The 23419-nt window shown below is 35.6% G+C and overlaps 1 protein-coding gene and 1 long non-coding RNA gene across 2 annotated transcripts in view; both read right to left on the bottom strand.

Annotated features, from left to right (window-relative positions):
• Nucleotides 1–23419, bottom strand: part of LOC121422272 — a 110550-nt gene that overhangs the window by 28551 nt on the left and 58580 nt on the right. The window contains exons 33-41 of the mRNA XM_041617190.1: nt 19127–19269; nt 18295–18469; nt 17307–17354; nt 15585–15635; nt 12577–12945; nt 11940–12050; nt 10744–10950; nt 1158–1511; nt 47–151 (exon numbers count right to left, since the gene is read on the bottom strand). Of these exons, the coding sequence (XP_041473124.1) occupies nt 47–151; nt 1158–1511; nt 10744–10950; nt 11940–12050; nt 12577–12945; nt 15585–15635; nt 17307–17354; nt 18295–18469; nt 19127–19269 (1563 nt within the window). The remainder of the gene's footprint in view (nt 1–46; nt 152–1157; nt 1512–10743; nt 10951–11939; nt 12051–12576; nt 12946–15584; nt 15636–17306; nt 17355–18294; nt 18470–19126; nt 19270–23419) is intronic.
• LOC121422273 lies at nt 4847–9571 on the bottom strand. Its single transcript, XR_005971142.1, has 4 exons — nt 9528–9571; nt 7608–7737; nt 6852–6963; nt 4847–5249 (listed from the first exon to the last, which is right to left on the bottom strand). It is a non-coding gene; the product is annotated as an uncharacterized LOC121422273 (long non-coding RNA).

Below are 23419 nucleotides of genomic sequence, written 5' to 3'. Positions count from 1 at the left end.
GCAAAAATATATATATTTTTGTGAGTGTATGCCAATGTATATTTACCACAAAACTCATCGGAAAAATCCACACAGTCGTTTACTCCATTACATACAGCAGAATTGTAGATACATTGACCATTTGTGCACTCAAAGAAAAATCCTTCACAAGCTGTAAATATAAAATGCAAAACAAAAAACATCACATTTATGAGTCGGTTGTGGCGATGCAGCATATATCTGAGGGTATTTGCAATTGACGCCCACCAAAATCCCTGCCGCAGCCCTTTCTCTGAACGAACGTATATTTCTGATAGCATCTTTCTACGCTATGGGTAAAATGATGCACCCAAAATGCACAAAGCTGCACACAAATAATGCACGGCTGGGATGGTGCATAGAATTAAAACATGTACAGGTGAATTGCATATAATTTTATGCACTCACTATTGGCTTCATCCTTGAACCCATTTTTATACAAGTCATTATTACAGTAACTGGATCAATAGTAATAATGCAAATTTTCACATTCAATATTCTAAATCAAACATCCCATCCATCTTCCTTTTTACATTATGGTATTATACAGACTTTCTCATGGTAACTGTTCTAACTATAAATTTTGTTTATTCTACGAAAATCGTTTGATTAAAGTGTTGCAACATTCTGGTAATATGTTGATCAATAATGTTATGTTTTATATAAAGTTCTATGATTAACTTCTTCATAATCCAACATTTAAAAACTTTGGGATAAAAATGTAAACTGATGTGTTGCAAGAGCACGTTAATGCAGTCATGAGGATTCCAACCATGCATGCCCTTAGTAACCTATATGCTGTCTAGAAACTTATCTGCTAGAACAGCGCTTCTTAACCTGATTTTACTCCAGGACCACTTTGACTCTCAGATTTTTTTAGGCCAACCTGAAGCACATTTGAAACAAACAGTTTAATAGAACTACATGTATTCTGCATTCGCCAATGTCCGGTAAATGGGTGACAATTAACTACATACAGGTACACAATATGCATGCACAAGAGGTTCACATCAAAGTTAGATCAAAACCATCATAGTGTGCATGTGCATGCTTTGCAACATGAATGATGCCTTTTTTGAATGATACGTTTTTTTAAACTACATTTACATGAAAATGCATGGAAATATATTTAGCTTTACCGTTTCCTATACGCGCAGATTGAATAGTGACATAAAACCCTGGAGCAGTTCCAGAAGCATCGGTGGAGAACTGCACCCAACCATTGGAATGGACAGTCCAATAATGCCTAGGTGGGTTTGGAATGAGGGTACTCTCTTCAAATACATCTGAGATCCCAGTGTAGAGTCGAACATAGTCACGGTCTGAGTGCAGCAACGGAGGTCTCCACCCAAATAGAAATCGGCGGCCACGGACACCCCTAACGTGCCAAAGAATGTTCTCCAGATTGTTATAATCATCAGGGTAATTAGGAGTGAATAACGACATGACCTCACCCCCACGCATATAGTAAGTTGAATTCGACATGAATACATCTGAAAGTAAAATGAGAGAGGTGTCATGCTCGAGTCTGAAATTTTGAGTACTAAATACATGTAGAATTAGTTAACAACTACCGTAACAACAACCCAAAGTTAGCCATAATTAACAAGATCGGTTCATGAATCATGAGTCTCGCCTGAATATGCAATATAATCTTTTGAACCCTAGACGACCTTTTACCTTATCCTCAAGTACAAAGAACACACATGTTCTTATTATTTTGTACCAAATATAAATACAACTGATTCAGATATAAAGAAAAGAGAGCAAATTCTACAACAAGTGGAATGCCTCTGGCCGTCTCACCTGCATCACGCAGTTCAATATAGCAGCAGTGCTGACTTTGAATACTACTCTAACTCGCACAAGATGTTCAGTGATACATGGTTACTCTTATGTCCACTTTTTATGAACTAGACCAATAAACTAACAGAGATATGATGGTTATTCAACAGATACACCCAATTCGGCCAAAGTTCATTGACCTTTGACCTTGGTCATGTGACCTGAAACATGCACAGGATGTTCAGTGATACTTGATTACTCTTATGTCCAAGTTTAACGAACTAGACCAATAAACTTTCAAAGTTATGATGGTAATTCAACAGATACCCCCGATTCGGCCAAAGTTCATTGACCCTAAATGACCTTTGACCTTGATCATGTGACCTGAAACTCGAACAGGATGTTCAGTGATATTTGATTACTCTTATGTACAAGTTTCATGAATCAGATCCATAAACTTTCAAAGTTATGATGGTAATTCAACAGATACACCCAATTCGGCCAAAGTTCATTGACCTTTGACCTTGGTCATGTGACCTGAAACGCGCACAGGATGTTCAGTGATACTTGATTACTCTAATGTCCAAGTTTAACGAACTAGACCAATAAACTTTCAAAGTTATGATGGTAATTCAACAGATACCCCCGATTTGGCCAAAGTTCATTGACCCTAAATGACCTTTGACCTTAATCATGAGACCTGAAACTTGCACAAAATTTTCAGTGATGCTTGATTACTTTTATGTCTAAGTTTCATGAATCAGATCCATAAACTTTCAAAGTTATGATGGGAATTCAACAGATATCCCCAATTCGGCCAAAGTTCATTGACTCTAAATGACCTTTGACCTTGGTCATGTGACGTGAAACTCATGCAGGATGTTCAGTGATACTTGATTAACCTTATGTCCAAGTTTCATGAACTAGGTCCATATATTTTCTAAGTTATGATGACATTTCAAAAACTTAACCTCAGGTTAAGATTTCGATGTTGAATCCTCCAACATGGTCTAAGTTCATTGACCCTAAATGACCTTTGACCTTGGTCATGTGACATGAAACTCTAATAGGATGTTCAGTAATACTTGATTAACCTTATGGCCAAGTTTTATTAACTAGGTCCATATACTTTCTAAGTTATGACATCATTTCAAAAACTTAACCTCAGGTTAAGATTTGATGTTGACGCCGCCGCCGTCGCCGTCGCCGTCGCCGTCGGAAAAGCGGCGCCTATAGTCTCACTTTGCTTCGCAGGTGAGACAAAAACTTGGTAATATGATGTACATCATTTGACCTTTTGACCCCTAGATCACCTTTGACCCCATCATACTCATGAAAACAAATGTGGTATTGACCAAGAATCATTTGTACCAAGAATGAACACAATTGATGGAGAAATTAAGAAATGAGAGTAATTTGAACAAAACTTGACCTTTCGACCCCTCAATGACCTTTGTCCCCATTATCCTTATGGACATACATGTGGTTTTACACAAGGATTATATTTCATTTCATTTCGTTTATTTCCATTTTCAACAATTACAGTTTGTTCTATACATTTTGACATATACAACAAAAAAAAATTTCAAGTATTCCTGTACAAAAATTATATTCAAGATTATTACATATTGGGTTGGAAATGGAGGAGGCTGCTAAATAGCGGAGCTTGTAGAGTGCAGCCTTCTACATGTAATATGAACCAACTGTGAACATAATTGCTAGAGAAACAAAGAAATGAGAGCAAGTTGAAAAAAAAAAAACTTGATCTTTTGACCCCTTGATGACCTTTGATCCCACCATCGTCAACAACACATATGTGGTATTACCCGAGGATCATTTGAATCATGTCTGATCAAAATTGCTGAAGAAATAGATTAATGAGAGCAACTTGAACAAAAGCTTCACTGAAAATAAAGGATAACAAGTGGAATGCCTCTGGCCGTCTCACCTGCATCACACGGTTCAATATAGCAGCAGTGCTCACTTTGAATACTACTCTAACTCGCACAAGATGTTCAGTGATACATTGTTACTCTTATTTCCTTTTTTTATGAACTAGACCAATAAACTTACAGAGATATAATGGTTATTCAACAAAAAACCCCGATATGGCCAAAGTTCATTGACCTTACATGACCTTTGACCTTGATCATGTGACCTGAAACTCGAACAGGATGTTCAGTGATACTTGATTACTCTTATGTACAAGTTTCAAGAATCAGATCCATAAACTTTCAAAGTTATGATGGTAATTCAACAGATACACCCAATTCGGCCAAAGTTCATTGACCTTTGACCTTGGTCATGTGACCTGAAACGCGCACAGGATGTTCAGTGATACTTGATTACTCTAATGTCCAAGTTTAATGAACTAGACCAATAAACTTTCAAAGTTATGATGGTAATTCAACAGATACCCCCGATTTGGCCAAAGTTCATTGACCCGAAATGACCTTTGACCTTAATCATGAGACCTGGGGGGCGTTTCATCAAACAATTAGTCGGTGGTTTTCTCCGACTAATTTTGATTTTCACCGACTAATTTCATTTTCACCGACAATTTTGCTATCACCGACTAAATTCCATTTCATGAAAATTAGTCGGTGATTTTCTCCGACAAATTACTGGAAACCACCGACTAATTTTGTCGGTGGCCTTCACCTACCGACAAAACTTATTTTTCACCGACTAATCGAATTTTCACCGACTAATCAGCCTTTTGAGGGCCTTCACAGCTAAAATCGATCAATTATAGTTGATTTTTAATATAACATTTGAATAAATTCCCTTTTTTTCATTTCATTAAGAAAATTCAAAGAAAATGTATTTATCTTTAGTCAATGACAAATAAAAAGTAGACATGTCAAGAATCATATTTTCATCTTTAAAACTATATTTTCATAAATATTAATCAATACACAGGAAACATCTTCAAATGTACACAATTTTTTCACACATAATTTTCTTCAACCTGAATAAATCATTGTGCATTTTATCCAATAAATTCTAAAAAAAACTGTGGTGTCATTGACTTTTGTACAAGTTTTTCAACATTCATTAGTGTTGTTGGTGTTGCCGCTGCTGTTGTCATCATGGTTGCTGGAATTTATGTTCTTTTTGCTGCTGCTCTTGGTGTTGTGGGTGTGATTGTTTCATTGCTGGTGCATTGCTACTGATGTTGCTCAAGGTGTTGCCTGGTTGGTTCTTCTTGTCATCGCTACTGTTTACAAGTGTGGCTGTTGCATCCCCTGATGCATTTATTGATGATGTGCCCTATGTTCCCTGCATGGTTGTTGAAGCTCCTGCTGCTGTTGATGTTGCCAATGTGATTGTTGCATTTCTGCTGCAATAGGTATTTTTGCTGTTGCTCTTGATGTTGTCGGTGCGGTTGTTGCATCTTTTACTGCAGTTGTGGTTTCGGCTGCTGATGCTGTTTATTGAAGTAACTGAAATGGAATTAATTTAAAGAGCATATGATATTTCATTAATAAAGATATTAATTTCCATGATTATTGATATCAAAGTCATTTATTCCTAATTTAATTATCATTGTTAAAACTTACATTTTTTGTTTAACTTACCCGGTACTTTTTATTAAATATTTTTATGTCTGAAATAATAAATTTCAGTTCTACATGGTTAAAATATTGTCACCAAAGCCTTATTAATAATAGACTGGGCTAGATAGAAGCCTAAGAAGACTGGGGGGGGGCTGATTCAGGCCCCCCCCATGATCTCAGCCATCGATCGCGCAATTGCCATGAAATTGGCACTCGCATTACCCATGGCATTATCTACAAAACTTATAAAATAAATTCTGCGAAAAATCTCACTGCTCATTAATTATGCTTTAATATTTATGCGTAAAATCATAAGTTTGCTCTAATTAATAAAATAATGCCCCTAAAATGCTCATTTTTGTTTCACATACTCTAGATAAGCATCTGATCAATTTTTTTTTCAAAAATGTCAACATCACATTTATTTTCTTATGTATTCTATTGTTTTCTAAATTTCTTATGTATTTCTTTGTTTTTTGACTTTTTGGTTTTTTATTGTTTTTTCAATGGAAATTTTCGAGGACTTTATTTTTACCATAAACTAGATAAAATCAAATGTTTTTAAGCAGTAAAAAGAAAAATAATGATACATTTTATGAATGTTGGCTAAAAACACTATTTGCATTGGATTTGTACACAAATTCATGTTTTTGAGCAATTTTGGGTTTGCATGCACTTACGAAATGTTGCGTAATTTCGGAACCGCGTACCCAGGGGACACAATTTTTGTCTCAAAAGTTGCGCGAGACTTGAAAATAAAAAGTAAAAAACCTCTAAGCGGCGTATTTATCGCGAAAAATGTTGAGCCCCCCCCCGTCTTCTTAGGGTTAAACAATGAAAACAAAAAAATGCATAAGTCTATTAAGAAAAAGATTAATATGTACATGTAAGTCATGTATCCCTTAATGGCTTGAGTTTTTCTCATTGGTTTACCAAATAAAGGGAGTCAAAATCCCAAATTATAAAATTTGGTTTTTATTTCTTGATTTAGAGCCAACCTGCTGATTTCTGAAGTAAGTGCACAATCAACAGGCAAGATCCTGAGGCACCCCCCCCCTACCAAGATCATCTGAATTAGTGAGGTTTAATGACTGTTTATTTATACAGGCCTACAAGAGATATCAAAAAATTGTATTCTTTTGGGGGTAATTTTCCAGTGTTCCTCCCTGACAAAGCAGATGGTGATGGTGTGTGGGGGTCTAAAAGGAATGCAGAACAATGGAACATTCATTTACTACTTCGGCAATAGAAAGCAAGTCACAGCATCTAGCATTGATTGATATTGGTTGTTTTAAAACTGTCCAAAAAATATCACCATTAATCATTTAAGCATCTAAGCAATTATAGACTTATGTCACTGTTTTCAAATACTGGCTGTTAGAAGACCAAATAAAGAAGAGAACATTACCGGTAATTTATACTTTTTTAATGTGACTTTACTTTCTTCGCCAAAGTGAGGCAGTCATAATTAAGAGTGTTTTAACTTACAAGTGACATCAATTTCCTGCCTTCTTGTCTGGCTCTCCTACACTTTCAACCATTTATACTTGGGTAACTTTGTATCTCATATCCGTCTGAAAAGTTTGGGTGAAGCCTCCACCTGAAAGAAAAATAGTATTGAACTAGTAATTAAAATATTTGCCACAATCTTGTATTTCTTCTCACATGTATGTCTAAAAACAGGAAATAAAACATCTTTTGATTACCAGAATTCATATAGAAGGGGGTAAATAAAGGGTTCAAGTTTTTATTATGTTAATCAACAATACAAACAATAGTAAATGACAAATGCTCTGGCTGAGAAACTTAAATAGAGAAATTATTCCTCACAATGTAGCATGTATGTACATACACATGAGCAAGTAGTGATAAATGGATTGAGGGGTGTGATGGGGGGGGGGGGGGGGGCTGGGGTCGCATGTTAGCTGTAGGGTCAGCGGAACGGTTTTTAAAGTGACGAGCTGACCATGCAAAAAATCATGCCCAGATGGTAATTTTTATGTTTTTCAGCTCCCGCACTTTTTTCAAAACCATGTACAAAAATGACCATCTCTGGATGATTTTTTGCATGGTCATGTTCTTTCATGTTTATGTAATGTCTACATTACAAACTGACTTTAAAATCTGGTACTGTCCGATTTCATTATCATTGATGTGGGTTTTAATGATTTAACATTCTGCAACCCAAACAATATCCTTCATTATTTTGTCATCATTATCGCATTTTACTAGTCTACATGTTACCTGTGGTTGCATTTCAATCTCAGTGTTTCTTCACCCATTGCCAAATCTTCTGTCACATGTTCGTCAGATTGGCCGCTGGCACATTCCTTGCTGTAGTAGACCAGTCAGAGCCTAGCTCTCTAGTTCCAGTCTGAAATTAAAATATTAATATTACATTGATATAACAAAGAAAATATGTAGATTTACACAGTGATCATGGAAAAATATTGCACTTTCAATGAATATTGTTGACATTTTATGAAGGGGAATGATTCAAATATACCAATCATTTTTCTTTCTTTTTTTATTATCCTGAAATTTATAGAATTGACCAACAATCAGTCAACTATTAATTCTTGTTAATTCATATAATTTCCACTTGATTATAAACAAGACAGTCATTAACATATTAATCATACAAATAATACAACATTTTTGTCATTAATATTTTTTTTAAATTAAAATAAGTTTTTTCTAACCTAATAGCACTTGGATACCTTGCTGGTTTAAAGCCATTATCAAATCAAATTAATAACATAAAAAATGAATAGGATCCTAATTCATAACTCCAGCAAATTGCATCCCCATCAAACTGTCAACTATTTACTGGACTTTGTTCAATGGTACTTTAATATGAGATTCAAAGGCAAAAAAATACTTGGGCTTGCTGAGATCCATTGCATATTCCCCTCTATTTTCTTCTAATGAAGGGACCTCTAACTTTTACGTGCTATTTAAGGTTAGGTTCGACTAGATCTAACTTTAGACTCTAACTTTATGTGGTATGATAAAAAATTAAGAGACATTATCAACAATAAATTAAATTAATTTAACCCCAACAACACCGATGCTATTGCCGATTGAGTGAGAATTTTTAGGGTGCTTATAAGCAATTTGCATAAAAAAATCCACTAAGAAAAAAAAACACAAGCAAAACAAAATTCATAATCACACACAAATAAAGACCATTAAGTCACTGTTTTTGTTCCTTTTAACTTGATTTTTCCGTTTTTTGCAATCAATATCAAGAGGGAATATTAATTTGCATTTCGGTCACATTTATTTTCAAAAGTTTGATTCATTAAAGACAAAAATGGAAGAGCCCTGACGGGGGAATTTGCAAGGTAAGTCTCCTAATGGTGGCTGCATGATAGCAAGCCGTCTGTGTACGAGGAGAAATTAAAAAAAAAATTAAAAACTCCTCGAAACAAACAGACGGCTGCCAGCTGTCTAAGGAGTATACTGCCACGGGTGCACCATTTAAAACTTATATATCTAGATTTTGATTTTTATTGGGTGTGAACGCACCTCTGCCACATAACCCCCCCCCCTGAATCCTCGCCTGCTGTCACGTGCCTCCACTTCATTTGACTTGTGATTGCTAAGAGTAAGCCTATAGATCTATGCTAAATAAGTTGAGAATATCCAATTTATCACTCACACTATCATTAAGTGATTTAGCTCCTGTCCAATTCCAATGACTGTAACACAGAATTGGGATGGCCACATTGGATTTGTGTACATTAATAATTGCACACGCTGGTAATCAAGGATATCCCCGACCACACCGAGCAACAAAAGTAATACAAAACCAAAGGAAACGAAAAATTATGATTTTTAATATAGAATGTCATAAAGCTAAAACAATATAAAGAATTCTCTTAGCAAAATTACAGCCCTGTGTGGATCATAAAAACGTGTATGGACAGGGTCGCGATGGGTCGTTGTTGTCTGGACCTCAGTCAGATACTTAGTTCTGCAGACACAGAAACACGGGTATGGGACTAAACTGGATTATGTACTGTCAAGTTTGTCGATCGTATCGACAGGGGTCCTGCCAGAAGATTCTCTTTTCTTGTAATTCATTTGATAATTACGCACCACAAATAATTCAATCACCTTACATATAATATGAACGACATTTTGAATGGTTTTACTTACGGTAAAATCCTCATTCACCTCTCCGGGGATCTTCGCTTCTACTATTTCTTCGTTTCATTTCGAATCGTCGCGGCGAAACATCAAACAAACTTTTCATTTTATTCGAATTCACGACTTTGGGAGTGGGCGTGGCCTAATTAGTCAGCGAACCTCGTTCAAGACGATTTGTAAAATAAAAATCCTCTGACAATAGTCAGAGGAGCTCCGTGAGTTTCGTGAAATGCAATTTTTGTCAGCGCTGACTAAATTGTCAGCGCTGACAAATTTAGTCAGCGCTGACAGTTGTCGCGCGACAATATTGATGAAACACCCCCCTGAAACTTGCACAAAATTTTCAGTGATGCTTGATTACTATTATGTCCAAGTTTCATGAATCAGATCCATAAACTTTCAAAGTTATGATGGGAAATCAACAGATATCCCCAATTCGGCCAAAGTTCATTGACCCTAAATGACCTTTGACCTTGGTCATGTGACGTGAAACTCATGCAGGATGTTCAGTGATACTTGATTAACCTTATGTCCAAGTTTAATGAACTAGGTCCATATATTTTCTAAGTTATGATGACATTTCAAAAACTTAACCTCAGGTTAAGATTTCGATGTTGATTCCTCCAACATGGTCTAAGTTCATTGACCCTAAATGACCTTTGACCTTGGTCATGTGACATGAAACTCTAATAGGATGTTCAGTAATACTTGATTAACCTTATGGCCAAGTTTTATGAACTAGGTCCATATACTTTCTAAGTTATGACATCATTTCAAAAACTTAACCTCAGGTTAAGATTTGATGTTGACGCCGCCGCCACCGCCGCCGTCGCCGCCGCCGTCGCCGTCGGAAAAGCGGCGCCTATAGTCTCACTTTGCTTCGCAGGTGAGACAAAAATGACCTCATATCAATTGAACCTTTGCCCTTATATGATATGTCATCCCATCATTCTCTTGGGCTCAAATGAAGTATTACCCAAGAATCATATGTACAAAGTATGAACATAACTGATTAAGGCAATGTGTGAAAAAAAAAACTTCCATTATTTATTTCAGAGAAAGAGAATGACCCATCTATATTACAGTGGGGAAAATTACTTTTTTACGAAATAAGGGGTGGTTGAAGTGCAGGTCAGAAGCCCAGAACCTAATTGACTTGGGGGGGATAACTGTATATATAAACAGCAGCATACTATCAATATAATGAAAAAAGGAGGCAACATACATGGATATGTTTCCAGTGCGGTGCACACTGCATCCCTGTCATCACAACAGTTGCCGTCTAAATGACAATTACTGTCACAGTAGCAACCCCCTGGGTTACAAGCATACTTGGAATTGGTACAACAGCTATTCAAGCACGAGCCATTTACTGATGCTGGTGGTAGTGATGATGCAACTGCTGGAAACGGTGTTGTCGATGATGATGATGCTGATGACGGTGGAGGTGATGGAGATGACAGTGGCGTGGTTCAGTGTGTGAAAGACAAAAAAGTCATATTAATTTGAAATTGTACTCATTTGAATGAACTAAAACGATAGACAGTGAACTGCTACATGCTGTACATTCACCGTTAATATATGTAACTCAATAACTGGAATTTCCTTTTACTCCAAATACATGTAGCATAAGAAATCACAACAGAATTACACTAAAGGGAATAGACATTGTAATCATAAAGTATTATTGTCAAACTTCAACACATTTCTTGCTTTAAATGTAGGCATAAACCATATAAAGCCCAGATTATGGGGGGGCATTAGAAGATGCGTTTATTGGGACTGGTATCTTCTGCGGTTCATACATTTATAACGATTAAGCCTCAAAATGAATGTAATTTATGTGTAGACCAGAATATCCTAGTTTGCTTCTTCACTTCCTACAACATGCCAGCGATCCCTTTAATAATTTGGGAAAAGTAAACATTGCATTGTTGTTCTTGCACCTACTTGCATTCACCATTTGCACAGACATTTCCACCTATCCCTTCAAAATAAAGGTGTATCTCTTCTTCTTGTTAAACGGGACAATTTTAATGATTTATTGCAACTAGGTATATCATTTGAACATATCCAGGGTGTTAAATGCATGTTTGGACTGGGAAAGACAGGTGTGTAATTTATTGGTAGCAAATAGGTACATGCAGTTACTTCTGACTCCATTTTGGGATAGCATACATGTATATAACTAAATTCCCCTGTTCTACGGTATACTTTATACATAATGCAATCTATAATTGCAAAACTGACATTGAATGTAGTATCGGCCATTCCGGATGAATTTCTGATATATGGTCAGACATTAAATACTACATACATGTATGGGTAGCACTTCAGTGAAACAAGTGCCATGCAAAGATTTCAGTCATTTAATTCTAAAATAATAAATAAAAACTGCTGTGGGTTGTAAGGTTTGCTTACTGCAATATTGTTCATCAGCAAAGTTTCCGCAGTGGTTGAAGTTGTCACAAGTATGATTTCGTAGGATGCATATACCATTGCCACAGTCAAATGTATCATCTCCACCGCAATCTGAGACAAACATAAACATTAATAGGACATTCGTTTAAATTACACAGTTGAAAATGGCTGATTGTCTGGTGCTGATTAAATGATCTATCCAGCATGGTGGTTCATGAACCCTGTGCCTTGCCTGATTTTGCAATTAATAAAACATGAAATCATTGAAATGAAGCCACAGATGGTATTACCAAGGATCACTTGTACCAAGTGTGAACATAATCGATGCAGACATAAAGAAATTAGAGCATGTTGAACAAAAAGTTAACATTTTGGGAACAGACCAACATTACAATTTTCTTCTTCTACTACTGCTACTACAACTACAACTCAAATACCACTACTACTATAACTACTGCTCCTATAGGTACTACATGTACATGCACTGTCTTGCATTTGGCATTTTTTAAGGTATTTTTTTAAGACACCTTTATTAGTTGTGCCATATTCTTTGTAATTTCATTGACTTTCTCAGCAAAAGTAATCAATCTTTCCAAACATATACAAGCCAAATGACAGGAAAGTGTTTAGTACTCACCTGGCAAGACAAACGTTGTGATTTCTACTTCATAACCTCGATCAGTTACTGCACCGTTGGTGACGAAATGCAATGACAAATACTTTTGATATATTACAAAAGTTTGAAGATTGGGAAGTTCTCCTCTTAAGTTTGCCACCTCAACCTTAAAGTCAAAACTTGAATCATCCGCGGTGTACATGGTCAGAGAATCACAACATTCCTCAGTTTGAAAATCAGTGAAACGCAGTAGCAAACCCAAATAAGGAAGCTGCACTACAAATCGGTGGATGACGTATTCAGAATTGTTGTAGCCACTAGGATAATTTGGGGATGAATATACAATCCTACTTCTGTCATAGAGATAATTGGTGCCAATAGGGATATCTCCTACAAAGGGATATCAAGCAAAATGAAAAGATTTATCACAGCTGTCTATACATGTAGACAGCTTTCGTTATGTTAACCCAGTGCCGACTGGACCTGGGTGATCCTTTTTTAATATCTATAGGAATGATAGAATTCAGTAGTCATCATATTAAATAACTTATCACATGAAAGTCTTCAAGAATAAACCTGTGATCAAAATTTTGCTTCAATATAATAGATCTTCAGTGAACCTAATCTGTATTCAACAAACACATTTTGGTGCATACAACAACAAAAAAAATACAGTTCTGACTATAAAATAAAATAAAATGTTTGTGAAACTTTATTTGTATACTAAATGGTGTGGAAATATGTTCATATTTCTGGGATGCATATAATTATTCAGAGCTCATAGAAGAAGTCCATTATCTCTCAAATGAAGCATGAGTAACCATGGAAGTGTACAGGGGATGTATACCGTACATAAAAATTGGATCTTCTTGGTAGCCAATTTGAAATCCCTATCGATACAGTTATTAGAACAATACACATCAGAAATTACAAAATTGCTTACTTTTTGTCCAACTTTCAAATACATGTGCCATCTATTTGTATTAGATAATAATTATTAGATAATGTGCCTTGGGCCCTCTGCCGAGTGGATTTGGTGGGCAGGTCCAAGCTATTCGACTTGTGATGTACGGGACATTTAGAGACTTTAAAGTTGTGTAACATAAAAAATAAATGCACAACAGAGAATCTTTTATGGATTTTAGAAGGCCAGTTGTGCCCTCTTTATTCAGTAAAAAGATTAGTGATCTACAATTCCATTAACGATGTAATATTTTAATTAATATGCACTGTCACGTACAGGACCAGACAAAAGCCAATTTTTTTAAGAAAAAGTTTGTCATTAAAACTCTGTGAATTGGAATAAACTGGAAATCTCTCATTATCATGTTTTCATCTTGTACATGTATCTTATCAAGTTTCATTAGCCATGAATGAAATGATAGAACTCATTCTTGTTATTATGTAATAGCTCAAAATATAAACATCCGCGCTGTGATGTACAGGACATGTGACGTACGGGACATTTGTCGATGTGTAAAACGAATGGGGAAAGTGAAATCTCATCAAAATTTATAGTTAACATGATGTAAAACAAAGTAAGTTAAGTCTTACATGGATTATCATGATTGAAATATTTCTGTAATAGCATACACTGAAACAAAACATACCAAACACTTTACGACCTTATTAATATTATGAAAGATGTCTTGCAAATAATTCCATGTGTTAAACAAATGGGAAAAGTGACATTTCATCAAAATTTATAATTAACTGGATGTAAACCAAAGTGAGTAAATTTTACATGGATAATTATGATTGATATATATTTCTACTGGTATATGAACAAACAAAACATAAACAACTTTAGGACCTTGGATTTTATGAAAGCTTTAATTAATTACATATGTTAACGAGTATGTTAATATATGCATCCTTGTTATTTAATACAAATCATAACTTTATTATCAGCCTTTTACCAATATTCAACCACTGATATAATATTATTTATGTCAATTTACTTTATCTTTGCTCCTAATTGAAAAATAACCCTAATTAAAATTACATACAAATCCTATGGTGTGTCCCGTACGTCACAAATCTTAATTAGCTGATATAATAAGACATGAAATTAATTCAGTAAATTCACTTTAATTTTTGTATGTATAGTAATATAAATTAGAACTCTCCAAAGTCTGAAGAAAACTGTTCAACTTTTTCTTAATTAGAATCTAAAACATATGCTAAATTGTGACATACAGGACACTGCCTGTTGGACACCAGATAATTAACTTAATTAATTAAATTTTAAATATTTTTTTCTTTCAAATACACTAACTTAGCACTACAAGTCCCCACAGAAATATTTTCAAATATGTAATTTGCATTATCTGCAGATCAAAAAATGTGATGTCCCGTACGTCATGCTAATTAATGATTTCTTGGAATCGTGACCTTGCCATTCATTAACTTTAAGTTTTCAGAAGAAAAAAATATAGGGCAAAAAACTTCAGAGTATAAGCTTTAAAATGACATACAATATGTTATATTTAGGCAAAGATTTAATTTTGGCTTCAGAGGGGACAATAGCTTGGACCTGCCCTGGTGCATTTCAAATCCCATTTATCATTATCATTATCAATATTATTATTACACTGCATGTAAACATACATGTATCTGTAATTTGGTAACTTTTGGACTCCTGTCATTTACAAGCTTTTAGTAAAAGCTTTTAATATACAGGTGTTCATTTTTCCTTTTTTTTTACTTTTAATGTTAATTTTCTATGCTTATGCATTTTATTTCTTTTTCTTTTATATACCTGTACATGTATATTCCATCTGTTTATATCATGGATGTTCATATTGAACTTTCATAATACATTTTCCAATCTCTTCCTTTGATATTTTTTCCTTCTTTATCAAACAACTTTGCAATTGTTTTTGTCAGACTTTTCTCAAATAAATGAAATTGAGAGGAAAATTAATAATAAAGATAAAAACCTGTGAAGTTATCAAGGACAGGAGAAAAAATCAAGAGACATATATGTAACTGAAAGTGACTAGAAAAGAAATCAATGCAGAATTTACTTTTGGTTGTTGTTTTGACAGCAGGGCCTGGCGTTGTTCTCGCAAAGGAAACTGCAAAAAAAAAGAGACGGAAGTGGGAATAAAAATTAAATCTTGTTCATTTTCCTCAGCAGAATAATGTGTTGTAAAATTGTTTGCCTTGAAAGCAGGAAGGTGGCACAGTATATTGATAGGGGAAAATATGGCCTAAATTTGGCCCCTACCCTAGAGGCTCCGAAACTACTGGAAAGGATATAACGTGATTTGACATTGGTTGTCCTATATCCATGTTCAATTTAACATTTTGTTCTAATTTCCTCACTCTAGCTTTGGAATATTTGGCTCAAATGGTAATGTGAGCTCAGCCATTAAACTTTTAATGTATCCTTGAGTACAATACCAAGTGGGTTTTCACAAGACTGTTTGTAAGTTACAAGTGACCTTATGAACAACCGGCGATCCTACATGTATCTAGTAGTTAATGATACACACTGGCTAGATTCTGGTGTTGATGAGGTTATTAAGAAAGGATCACCAATCGTTCGTAAAGTCACTCATGAATTGTCAACAGCTTTATGAAACACCCATCGTGGCCCCGTCTTACTAAGAGTTACGATTGATCCAATCAATCTTAACTCTATGGAAATCCATCGGTGACATAATTTTTAATACAGGAAATTTGCAAAATGCCCTTTGTATACAAATGAAAACACACCAAATTGTCAAGAAATCAATGAATTTAAGAATATACATTCATATCTAGAATGTTTTTGAACAAACATGAATTTTTTATGTTGACTTTGCTGACTTTCCATATAGTTGCGATAGTTCGGATCAATCACAACTCTTTGTAAGATGGGCCCCAGGTCCAATTTTCAGTTGTAGATATGATATCAGGAGAGATATTTCTCCACCCACTCACTATTCCTGTATTTGCTGGGGGGACTTTGTAAGGACTGCTGTCCGTGGTAAGTAAAGTTAGTAATGAATGATATTCCATGAATATCAGTGGGACTAAATTGATAGGTGATAGGTTATTGTTCAGTTTCACCTCAAAGTTTCCTAAAATAAATGCAGGAAAAATAATAAAGATAAGCAACATACAATTGCAGACCCACTGCACATAGAATTGGTGCAGCTGAATATGGGTTATCCAACCTTTTGTCTTAAGTTTGATCTTTTCACTTTTCTTAACATGTTTCAATCATTGATTTTTCTCTTTTTTTCATCAATGTTTAGAATTCATTTTCTTATATATGTATATGTTACTCCTTGTATCTCTTTGCAAGTATATATATTGTTATGTATTTTTATGACAGAAATAAAAACAAGCAAACAGTTCCACTCATGAGGATGACAACAAATTCATAGATACAAGAAATTACAAGGATCCCGATAAATTTTGGAAAAGGGTGCAAACTTGCAGAGTTGCACCCTTGTCCAGAATTTATCATCTTGCATAGGTTTTCCTTTACAATCCTTCTTCAATCAAGATTATCAAGATTAAAATATAACTAACAACAAAGCAGTAGTGCCAGACATTCTGAGAAGACAAGCTTTGAGAGTCAAACTAGTTACAGTGTAATCGCTCATCCTCTCTTCCCTTTCTTTGACTAGCTCGTTCCAGTGCCACTGCGGCATTACATAGGCCTTCTAATATGGAATTTATAGGTTGAAATATATGCTACTGCATTGTCTAGCAGACATTTTTGTTTATGTAATAATTGAAATTTCTGCTCTTACCAGGTACAGCATAAGTAGTATTTTCCTCAGCTGAAGGTGTGGATAAATCTGAAAAAAGGTACCATTCAGTAAGATAGTCCCAAGAACTATTTGGTTTGAGTTACATGTATTTGCTTCTACTGGCTGTTTTCACAAAGTATACTGAAGGCTAAGAGCCAAACGTCTTAATAAACACATCTTGTGTCATGCTTTCTTGTTTATTAACTATTCTTCACAACACATATTGATCAAGATGATTTCTAAAATGAAAAAAAAAGTCAAATGAATACCCAATTGATGCTAAATCATTCCCATGGATGAATAAATCTGAAGAAATTTCATCATATAAAATTAATATACATACAGTTACCAAATCCAAACTCAAATGAATATAAATTAGATCATTTAAGTATGCAATAAATTTATTATCATTATTACTAAAATAATGGTTTGCTACTTTAATAACCATTCATTGCAGATATATATGACTGAAAAATCCCAGGATTATTTTGGGAGATCTTGTATGCACATTGGTAGACAATTGACTCTGCCTCACATCAATTCCACACTGGGCAGGGGTACTCTAAGAGGAGTCTTTATTAACTCTTTGCCTGCCACAGACAGAACCACTCCTGTGCCATATCAATTTCAAGGTGCAACCTTATGTCTTTGAGTGGTTCTACATACTATGCTACTTCAGATACTTATGTTTGATTGGTTTACTGTAAAGTTTTGTGTGTACACAGTACTATGTGAAGCACACAACACTATTGTATACGCGTGTATGAACAATAGACTTAATACATTCTACTTGGCAGTCTGCTATTATGTGACTCTTGGCGAACAAAACCTGCAAAGAGTGAAAGTGGATTGTGTTTTTATATAACTAAACCATTGTATGGAATACAATATTCAGATTTCTTTCCATTAAGCATAAACTACATGTAAACTGTGACCAACACAGTATTTATTTTGGGGGGGAAATAACTGAAGCAACAAATTTACTTACTTCTTTCGGTGGGGAAAAGTACATCGTTGATAAATGGGAGAAGATGTGGTACACTGGCAAACACAAGTGGCTCAGAAGAGTCGACACAATTGGGATCGTTCCCCCAGTTTTTCACCCCAACAAGATGCCACCGTCCGTCCACTCCTTGACATACCAATGGACCTCCGCGGTCAGCCTAAAATGAGAGAAGGATTGATCACATAACCACTCCCTGCAGGTGAAACAATTGCATTTCCTACCAAACTAAATTCACGACAATCACTCAGCTATTAAGTACATGGTTTTTGCATTATATTATAGTGTTGGGTTTGAGCAATGAACCCTAGCTGTGTTAATGTGTTACATAGTTCAGGTGAAGTTATTGTTTGTATAAACGCATACAATAAGATACATTGTGGCCGTTTTAACCATGGTCAATGGTGGCTTGACTTAAGTTTCTATTACAATAACACAATTGCGAAATAATATGCTCCAGTCCAAACAATTATTCTTGCAAATTTAAACATTTGTATGGTGCCCATGAAGGTGAACAGGAGCTTGTCACATACATGTAACATTAAAGTCATTATGCCAAATAATTTCACGCAAAAAAATTATTGTATCATTTTAAACTTTCATTTACATGTATCTCTTAGATTATACCTCTGTACAATATGACTTTTTGTGTCACAGCTATCTTATATTTGATTTTGTAGAAATTAGTGTTATACTTGTTATCCACAAACTAATTTGTGTTCAGATGGATTTGAACATCCATATTGTCAGTCAACAGCAAGAACTAATCAATTCCCTTATTATCATACATATACAATAATATTCAAATCCATGTTACCTGGCATCTATCAAATCCACTCTGTCGGTCATATTCAGCACACACCATACGTTCTGTGATCCGATGGTCCCACAAGCTGGTACTGCAGTAGCTTCTATCAGTGACCATACGAACATTGGATCTTTTCAGATGGTCATCAGAAACTGTAACAGGGAAATAGACAAGGTATTAAAGAAATCTGATATAAGTTTAAAATGATAATTTTAGTCATTACACCACAAAGCCCTATAAGTAACACAACTGAAGAATTAGTCATTAGCGAGTGTCTGAGCAGATTGCTGACACTGGAAACAGAGAAAATAGATGCAAATAATGTGTTGGGGCATTTCCATCACTTGTTCAGTGAACTGTATATGTGTCGCAGCGGTCTACTCTCCACCAAATGATGATCATGGTGAAGATCTCATTCAGTACCTTCTACGGTGTATGGACATACTGAGGACTGAATATCAGTCAGCAGGATTCATCATCCTAGGTGATTTCAACCGTCTGAGTATTCAACAGCTAGTCTCCGGAAATGATATGAGGCAAATAGTCAGTCTACCAACTCGAGGCGATGCTGTTCTGGACAAAGTTCTGACTAATTTTGCCAACTTGTATTCCAAGCCTCAAATCCTGTCACCTATAGGCTCTTCGGATCACAACTGTGTACTCTGGTCACCTAACTCTGTGCGTGATAAGAGAAGTAACCGTTCGATGACTAGAGTAATCCGGCCTATGAAAGCCTCTGACATACAGAGATTTGCGGACTGGATCTCGCACCATGACTGGGCAGAAGTTCTTACCGATGACAACGTCCAATCTGCTTGTGACACCTTCTTTAATCAACTTGACTCACATATGAATCAGAACTTTCCGATAAAGAAAGTTAAGATTCACCATCGTGATAAACCTTGGGTAACCCCGTACCTGAAATCCCTTATACGGAAAAGACAGGATGCGTTTATACAAGGTGACAAAGCCCGCTGGAAATTACTTCGCAATCAGGTCCAAAGAGAGATTCGGAACCTGAAGACTGAATTCTACGTAGGTCGAGTGAAGCATCTGAAAGACGAGAACCCTGCCAGTTGGTACAAACACATTAAACTACTTACTGGTAACAGGAGTCCCCCATTGGAAGTGGTTCATGATTCATGTGAGGCTAATTCTGAAGACTTGGACGCACAAACAGCAGAGAAAATCAAATCCTTCTTCGCAGATGTTAACGCCGATATACCACCACTCGACAGAAATGCCTTGCCTGCATATCTCCCTTCAGCTCAACCAGCTAAGCAGGTTAACGTGTGGCAGGTATATAATGAGTTGAAGAGGATCAAACCTGGCAAATCCGGTGGTCCAGATGGGATACCAGGGAGACTTATCCGTGAATTCGCCATCTTTCTTGCCACCCCATTATGTCACATTCTTAACCTGTCATACGCAGCTTGCAGTGTCCCATCTTGTTGGAAGAAAGCTATTCTGGTACCTTTGCCCAAGGAATCTCCGCCAGTGACAATTGACAATTTACGCCCTATCTCCTTGACGGATCATTTCGCAAAAATCGCAGAACTATTCATCGCCAAGCAGGTCATCTGTAATACTTCAGCGATTCTTGATCCCATGCAGTATGGATGCCGAACGGGGCTGTCAACTACTCACTACCTTGTCGATTTCATCAACTTCCTTGCGAAGAAAGCTGAAGCTCCAACCAACATTTCTACTGTTGTCTGCACTGACTTTAAAAAGGCATTCGACCGTGTAAGCCATACAGTTGCCATCACGAAGCTGATTGACCTAGGTGTACAGCCTGCTGTCATTTCCTGGATATGCGACTTCCTGACGGAGCGCGAGTACAGCGTCCGTTTCCACAACACCTGTTCATCATGGCAACGCGTTGATGCCGGAGTGCCACAGGGCACACGTCTGGGTCCACTAATTTTCCTTGTTTTGATCGATGACCTTATGCGGGATCTATCGGTAAACCATTGGAAATATGTTGATGATATGTCTATTGCCTGTTCATGGAAAGCTAGTGACCACCAGGACAGATTGCTTGATGCTCTATCATATCTGGAATATTGGTGCGAGGACAACTATGTTAAACTTAATGCCAAGAAGTGTGTCACATTTGAAGTATCATTTAGTAAAACCACTCGTTCACAACCTAACATTGAATTGTGTCAGGAAACGGTCCAGCAAGTGAATGACACCAAAATCCTTGGAATCACAATTCAGGATAATCTTAGATGGGATAAACATGTAGATGCTATTGTCTCTCGTGCAAATCGCCGTCTGTTCTTGTTGCGATCGTTGAAGCCATTTTCTTGCCCTCCTGATGACATGATATTAGTATTCACCGGTTTCATCAGACCAGTTTTGGAATATGCATGTCAAGTTTGGCACAGTTCCCTCACCCAACAGCAGGCTAAGACCATCGAGGGCGTCCAGAAACGTGTTCTGCGAATCATCCTATCGAATCAGTACATATCATACCAAAATGCTCTTTCTGTGACAAATTTGCAGACGTTGTCCGAAAGAAGGGTTCAGTTGTGTCTTTCCTTTGCTCGCAGTGCTTTCAAGTTGAATGCAGTACATGGATGGTTTGCACCTGCTGAACATCGTCGAGAGCTTAGAAAACAACGTGTCTGTGTTGAACCAAGAAGTAGAACTACTAGAATGAAAAACAGTCCTGTTCCTTTTTTCCACAGACTGCTGAATGAATATGGACTGTAAATGAACAAGTGACACTTTCCTGATTGCATGACTTCGAGATTATTTTTTTTGTATTTAACAAGTTTTTACAATTTTTTGGCTTTTGACACTTTAAAAAAAAAAGAAAATTATGTCATCTCATGGTTTCGTCTTACCCTGCACACCTACTGGTCTCAAATGTATTGGAATATCAACTCTGGCGTAACTAGTTAACGTTTATATTTACATTATTTGGAAAATTGCTAAACCACAATTTGCGTACATAAAGGTTACATACATACTTAATTACCATATAATCAATGAAATGAAAAGCGAAACTACTGGGTTTATGGAATGTAAATTAAAACAATAATTAAAAAAATACAAGTTACCATTGACAATGCATTTATAATTAAATATTGGCGTTAATTGTAATTATATCTTATATGACTTTAATTTATGCATTGGATATGAGGTTTCCATTGCTTGATGACTTTATATACATGTAATACTTCTCGTTCCACCTCTCTCTCTCTCTCTTCGTGCAATATCTCACATAAATAAGCCTAGTCACTGGTGTAACTAATTTTAAGTGCAATTAGGGTCCATATATTTTGAAATTCTGTTATATAAATGCTAGTTTTCCCTGTAGTAAAGTATTTTATCAATAATAAATGTAAAGTCCTAATGGTTTCCTCTGTACAATTTTGATAGTTTTAACTTTACTCATGATTTTTTATGAATCGAATCTAGTTTAATTTATGCCTTGTTATACCGAAGTATGAACTTAGTATTTTTTTATATATAGATTTTTTTCATGTCAAGTATTACAGGGTCATTTTCGTGGTGCACTTTGGAGGATTGCATTCAAAGTTAATTTTCTACAGGTACCCCATTTGGGGTGCCTGGAAATGTATTCCTCCTTGCCGAAATTAAGTGCACTGCGAGAGTGACCCCTTAATTTTAATTTAAATTCCTATGTTAATACTTTATATTGCTTTTTGTCTTTGTAATTGTTTTAATCTGTAATTCATGTTCATTTCAGTTTTTACTGCGAGACATGATGTTTTTAATAAAATCCATTTATCTTATCTTATCTTATATTTCTCCCTTTTATTTGTTTTATTAATTATCATCGTGAGGTAACATAAGCATCGACTAAATCACTTCATCATATAATCTCTTCTGTTGTATCATTTAATAATGATCTTTAACTGAAGCTTTCAATAAATATTAACCATTTTTCCTTTTTTACATTATGCTCCTTATGTAAATGCCCTTAATACAACCTTATGATCATAACCTTTGACCTTGACTTGGAAACATGCGGTTGATCATCTAATATCATTTGTGATATTTAATGACCATTTCAAGCAAGATTTTTTTTTAATGAAGATAATGAATATTGTTATCAACAAAAAATTTGGTCTAAAAAACTTTGACCTAAACCCAGTTATCAACTTTATAATTACGATGGTACCTGGCAGACAATATATCCAATATTAACAGAATAATTGACTTCCAATTTTGAAATTACCTTCATAATGAAAATCTTCAACTTCAGTTAAGCTATTTTATTAGTTGCTCCCATGCAATCCGGTGGCCCCAAAGGGACCTTTGATC

The sequence above is a fragment of the Lytechinus variegatus genome, chromosome 10, assembly GCF_018143015.1.
Source record: "Lytechinus variegatus isolate NC3 chromosome 10, Lvar_3.0, whole genome shotgun sequence".
Taxonomy (NCBI): domain Eukaryota; kingdom Metazoa; phylum Echinodermata; class Echinoidea; order Temnopleuroida; family Toxopneustidae; genus Lytechinus; species Lytechinus variegatus.
Note: the sequence above shows the minus strand (reverse complement) of the source record. Positions and strands in the feature narration are given on the sequence as shown.